At 38.3% G+C, this 6,000-nt stretch overlaps 1 protein-coding gene across 2 annotated transcripts; it reads left to right on the top strand.

The window, feature by feature from the left end:
• Positions 1-710: 710 nt before the first annotated feature.
• On the top strand, positions 711-5,470 carry LOC131163624 (zinc finger CCCH domain-containing protein 62-like). 2 transcript variants are annotated; one of them, XM_058120242.1, is made up of 9 exons: positions 711-1,053; positions 1,198-1,316; positions 1,819-1,933; positions 2,041-2,102; positions 2,364-2,415; positions 2,782-2,893; positions 4,290-4,388; positions 4,481-4,608; positions 4,743-5,470. In XM_058120242.1, the coding sequence occupies exons 1-9, from the start codon at positions 869-871 to the stop codon at positions 5,344-5,346; spliced, it is 1,476 nt and encodes a 491-aa protein (XP_057976225.1). In that variant the 5' UTR covers positions 711-868; the 3' UTR covers positions 5,347-5,470. The 2 variants fall into 2 exon arrangements, with proteins under 2 accessions (XP_057976225.1, XP_057976226.1); XM_058120243.1 differs by lacking the exons at positions 2,041-2,102; positions 2,364-2,415 and having other exon boundaries at positions 788-1,053; positions 2,788-2,893.
• Positions 5,471-6,000: the final 530 nt, after the last annotated feature.

Raw genomic sequence — 6,000 nt, 5'->3', positions numbered from 1 at the left:
TTCTACAATTCTCTCGTTAGCTCTATCCTTACACCTCTGACATAGGCATAATTAACAAATCCACTTCAACCTATACTTGACAAATCTCCAAATTTCCACTTTGGGAACTAACTGTTTGAAAAAAAATAATTTGGCATACCCTATAAGACCTATTTCATTATCATCAACCCACATCATCATTTTAAAATGTGTTTGATCTTTGGTTAAACAATAAAAAAGGGTGGCTCAGTGCATAAAGCTCTCGCGTATGTGAGATCCAGGAAAGAGGTGGACCACAATATCAGATACAAATTTACCCCATTCTTTTTATATGAAATGATCAATTTGTCCTTTTTTTTTTTTAAAAAAAAAAAAGCAAAAAATAAGCTTGTAATTAATATATGATAAAATAAAAAAAATAAAAAATACTAACTTTCCTTAAATTTAGAAAATTTAAAAATCTCTTTTGAGGTTTAAACTTTCCTTAAAAATTTTCAAAAAAAATACAAATATGCATTTATATTGAACAAAAAGAAAATTATTTTCGACGAGCACACAAATTAAATATCAAGGAGTTTGTAAAATTTTTAAAACCTTATGCAGCTACATGGGATTTTTATTTTTTTTTTGGAAAGGTTCAAAAGATCCGTTAGGTATTTTGCGCAATTTTTTTTAATTTATTTTTATCAATCCATCTTTGGTCTTGTTTTGGTAAAATTTCTTTATTTTATATTTTCAAATTTAAACTTCGTCCATCGTCCTCTCTAGTGTCTATGCAACGGTCGCATTTTCATCGGCTTAAATCCCATAACACGAAGCATTTCCGCAAAGCCAAGAGCTCAATCTCCTTGTGTATTGTAGCTCTTTAGAAGCAGGCGAAAAAGCATCAATGGCGGTCTCCGAGCAGCACGTTCTTCAAGGTAAAGATGAAGAAGAGGAATACTCTGAATACGAAGGATCCGACCCCGATGAAGATTTTTCTGACGACTCGGAAGATGACCCAACATTTGACATTCTTGAGGAAACCCTCGCTCCGCCTTCAGATCTCTCAATCAAGAAGAAGACGAAGTCTCGGTCAGTCCATTATATGTGGAAGTTCATGATTTCAATCGGATTTCAATCTACTGTGATTTAACGCTAATAAACTATGTCTAGGTATGTTGGATTAATTTCGAATTTTTCTTTTTAAACTTTGTTTGGGGCTTTTTGGATATGCAGTGCGCCTAAGGGCATAGATTTGGGTGGTGGCGAAGGCTCAGGTGAAGTGGAAGTAATAGGGCTTGATCTTGATGAGAAAGATGAGAAAACTTTTGAGAAAGTTGAAAAATCCATTGAAGGTTAGTAGATAATGCCTTCTAAAGATTTTCTTCTTTCTAAATTTCTTCCCTACCCTATGCTCGAAGCCTCGATGTTTTGTAACTTGGAGCAGACCTTAAATTTAGGTTTACATGATTTTAAACAAAATACGGTAAAAAATTATATTGAGTTTGATTTAAATCAATACAAACCCAAATCCAAAATCTAAAATCTATGCAGAGTCTTAGGCATCACAAATTATTTTCATTTTACCTGAATATTATTGAAGTGAAGAAATAGTTCTGAAAATCACAGAAACACATGGTCATGTCCATTTTCCCGAATGGTTCAAGAATGTAGAAGAAATTTCGTTGTTCTATATTTTTGAATATGAATTTCCCATATTAAAATCGAACATTTTTTCTTTTAAAACTAAGAGAGGGATCAAATAAATACGCTTACCGTCAATTATTTGCGGACTGTAAACATGGGTTATCATCCCTTGTATATAAGGTTCTGTCATTCTGTCATTATTGGTGGCAGCTGGTCTGTTGGAGAAACTTAAAGTTGATGAATGCAAGATTTATCTAAGGAAGCATGGTTTGAGGCTGACAGGAAACAAAGATACTCTCATCCAGCGCATTAGGGAGCATCTAGAGTAATTCTTTTTCTTGTGGCGTGCAATTAGTTTGCATAAATATGTGGCTTTTCACCATTCATGGAACCCTGGATGTTTTTCCTTCTAAGTTACATTCTGTATTTCAGTATCGTAAATGGTGGTGGAGAGAACAAGTACCCAGTGTCCAGCTTTGTATTGAACTGTAAAGGCAAGCATTCTATTTCATTTTTCCTTTGGAGTTGAAATGCCATTTAGACTCTTTGAATAGATTTCTATACCAGCTTTATTTGTGGGTTATGCTTCATTCAAGATTCAACAGTGGTTGGGTGCCCAGAAGCACATTGTCTTTGGATGCTGAATGTTTCACCATCAAAGATAAAATTCACTTCAACAGCCCTAGACAAATAATCATCGTCAACTATGCTTTAATCTATGAATTTTATGGATTAGAGTGTGCTGTTTCATGCAGGTGATTCTTGCACAGGAGATGTTGTTATGTTTGAACAGAATGTTTATGAAATGTAAGTCCTCCTGCATGATTTTGGTTTGGCAGCCAGTTAGGGCAGTTCTTTTAATAAAAATTTGAATTCTAGCTGTTGATTTGTCTGCTTTGCGGCAGGCGTTTGGGGGGGAGGGGACTGTTATCTGGTTAAGGCTGCCTTTTTACAAAATTTTGAGCTATATCCAATGATTTGTGTGCATTAGTTGATGGGAACCTTGGAATTGCTGTGGTTTAATCCCATTAATGATCCCAAATTTTGAGGGTTTACTGGACTAACAGATAATGGCAATGTTTTAACTGTTACAAGTTACTGCTGCTACTGACTATTCTTAATGTTTTTCTAACCTGGTTTTCAATATTTCCCATCTGTTTATGGTGTTCTCAGGTTCAGTATAGCATCCCGGAGTGCCACAGGTCCTCCCTGCGGTACAAGGATTATTGCAGGCCGCATTGTTAAAGATAGTTATGGTGCTGCCAAGCAACAGCATACATTCACGGTGAGCTAAAAATAGTAAAACCCATCTTACTAATGTACAGAAGAAGATATACAAGCAGCATAAACAGACCGTGCTCTTGCTCTTTCATGTTACCATAGCCAAACTACTGTTGATTCAGAGAAATAAAGCTGCAAAAGATTATGGTGTATTCTCAACTCGGTGCAATCTAATACTGAGTACACAATCTGTTCAATAGATTTAGTCTTTGAACACCCTGTAAACTACTGGGTGCACCCCCAGTTCTGTAAGCTCAAATATCCATGTGTGACGGTCTTGGGCTCAACTCCGATGAGATATTGTGTCTATGTTGGCCTACTACCTCACAGATTTGTCCTATAAAAGACACCTCACATAGTTGGAGTCTAAATCATCCTTAGAAGCCCAAGATCTCCTTAGTACACATCAAATGTGGGACCGTGGTTGGAGTCCAAATCATCCTTATAAGCCTAAGATCTCCTTAGTACACACCAAATGTGGGACCGTGATAGGCTCTCTTGTCCAATCTCTAACGCCCTCGTCGGAGTGGCAAGTGGCTTCTACCTCTGCTGCATAAGATCTGCCCACATGATAGTACCTTCACCTTCAAGGTCTCTCGTCCAATCTCTAACTCCCTCGTAAGAGTGGCAAGTGGCTTATACCTCTATTGCGTAGGAGTCCAAATAAAAGACACCTCACATAGTTGGAGTCCAAATCATCCTTATAAGGCCAAGATCTTCTTAGTACACATCAAATTTGGGACCGTGGTTGAAGTCCAAATCATCCTTATAAGCCTAAGATCTCCTTAGTACACACCAAATGTGGGACCGTGGTAGGCTCTCTTGTCCAATCTCTAACGCCCTTGTCAGAGTGGCAAGTGGCTTCTACCTCTGCTGCATAAGATCTGCCCACATGATAGTACCTCTCTCTTGTCCAATCTCTAACGCCCTTGTCAAAGTGGCAAGTGGCTTCTACCTCTGCTGCATAAGATCTGCCCACATGATAGTACCTTCACCTTCAAGGTCTCTCGTCCAATCTCTAACTCCCTCGTAAGAGTGGCAAGTGGCTTATACCTCTATTGCGTAGGATCTGCCCACATGATAGTACCTTCAAGGTGGCTTTGATAAGTGATATTAAATGTTATAGTACTGGGTCTAATTGGTGAGGTATTGTTTGCTTTGGCCTATTGGGCTCACGAGTTTGTCCTATAAAAGGCGGCAATCACATAGTTGGAGTCCAAACCATCCTTTTAAGTCCAAGATCTCCTTAGTACACAACCAATGTGGGACTGTGACACCATGTGAGGTGTTGGATGTGTTTCTTATTCTGCTTTATGCAGAAGCAGTAGAAATAATGTATTCAAGAGATTTTGTACCTTACCTTAGTGTCAAATGCGTCCTTTTTTGGTTCATCTGATCAGATAGAAGTCCTCTGGAGCAAAGGGGAGAAGCCCCTCCCACCTCTTCATCCCCTCCTCATCAAAGGAAGAAACCTTTATAGGTTGAAGACAATGAGGCAGGTTTGTGCCACAAACGATGTTTCCCTTCTATGTTATCCATTTATCATTTGATGTCATGACAACTGAATTGATCCTTTTGCTATTCACCACAGAAGTGGGAAGATGAAGGGGAGAGGCAGAAAGTGTTGCTAGAAAAGCATTCCAGGGGTACTTCTGCTCGGGCAAACAGAGAAGCACGTATACAGGAAAAGGAAACCAGGAAGAAGCTCCAGGCAAATGGGTATAAGCATGGTGTAAAGCCAAATATTACACGCACAATCACCCACTAGATGTCAACCAACACTGACATACTCTAATGTTCAACTTATATCAGTCATCTTTTCCTATTCATTCATGCTTAATTCATCTCTTCAGGGCGGCCAGAAAGATCGAGTCCGAATCTAGTCAGAGCAGGTCAAATCCAACAAAGCCAGCCATGCCAGTTGTTCCGGGGAAACCTACAATTCAACAGCAGCAGCAGCAGCAGAAGCAGCTCCAAGGAGCTCAACAGCAGCAGCCACAGAATCAACTCCAAACAGCACAACAACATCAGAATCATCAGGTTCAACAGTACCAAAAGGTTCTGTTGTGTCAAAAAGAAAATGTGTCATCAGGGAGGCAGCCATTGGCAAACAAGAACCATTATAGGACATCCCAGAGACAAGGTCATTATCCTCCCTCGAGTCAAGTTTACAAGCATCCATTAATAAACACGAATCATTGTCCATTGCTTAGCACATCCCAGGGACGAGGTCATTTCCCTCCACCGAGTTGGACTGCCCTGCAATCAGTAGGAAGGGTTTACAACAAGCATAGTAGTCCATCTCGTGGGTGGGGCAGCTACAAACAACAGCAAAAGCAGCAGCAGCCGTGTCGGTACTATGCTAAAGGAAGATGCTACTATGGCGAAAACTGCAAGTATTTGCACGAGTTCAGAGCAGAATATGGTCAAGGAACGGAACCAAGGTTGCAGTATTAGGCATTTCAACAATCTCCAGTTGTAATCTGACGATGCCTTTCCCCCACTTTGACTAAGAATTTTGTTAATCATGTTCTTGTTGTGCCCATTTCCAATTTTATGCAACAACTCAAACTCAGTTGAGTACGGATGATTGGCAGCACAACTACTAAATTAAAGGCAAAAGAGATTGACCTTTATGAGATTTGACAAAAAATAATAAGCTTATCCGAGATTTCAAAAATTCAAGAAATCTACTAGGAGATTTCAATAATTCCAAAGACCTTCCGTGAGATTTCAAAAATTTTAGAAACTTTCCCTAAGATTTGCCTAAAAAAAATACAAGTTTTTCCTTAAATTTTACAAAAAACATAAGTTTTAGGGGACGTTTATGCATTTTCAGCAAATTTCGAAAAAATTTGTGATAGTTTTGAAATCTCAAGATAGGTGTGTGATATTTTGAATCCTAAAAAGAGGTTTCTTTTTAAGTAAATAACTCTTACCCTAATTTTTTTTTTTTTTTAAAGGATTCATATCCGAAGGATAGGTTTGAAAATTTTAAAACTAAGAACCAAAACAAATTTAAGTGACAAAAAGAGCATGAAATTGAACACTACCTATATATGGTCGGTTTGAATAAAGAGTTTTGCTTCGAAAAAAGAAGGAAAAGAAAAC

The sequence above is a fragment of the Malania oleifera genome, chromosome 9 (genome assembly GCF_029873635.1).
Source record: "Malania oleifera isolate guangnan ecotype guangnan chromosome 9, ASM2987363v1, whole genome shotgun sequence".
Lineage (NCBI taxonomy): Eukaryota > Viridiplantae > Streptophyta > Magnoliopsida > Santalales > Ximeniaceae > Malania > Malania oleifera.
The sequence above is the reverse complement of the archived record's forward strand: the minus strand, read 5'-3'. Positions and strand labels throughout refer to the sequence as shown.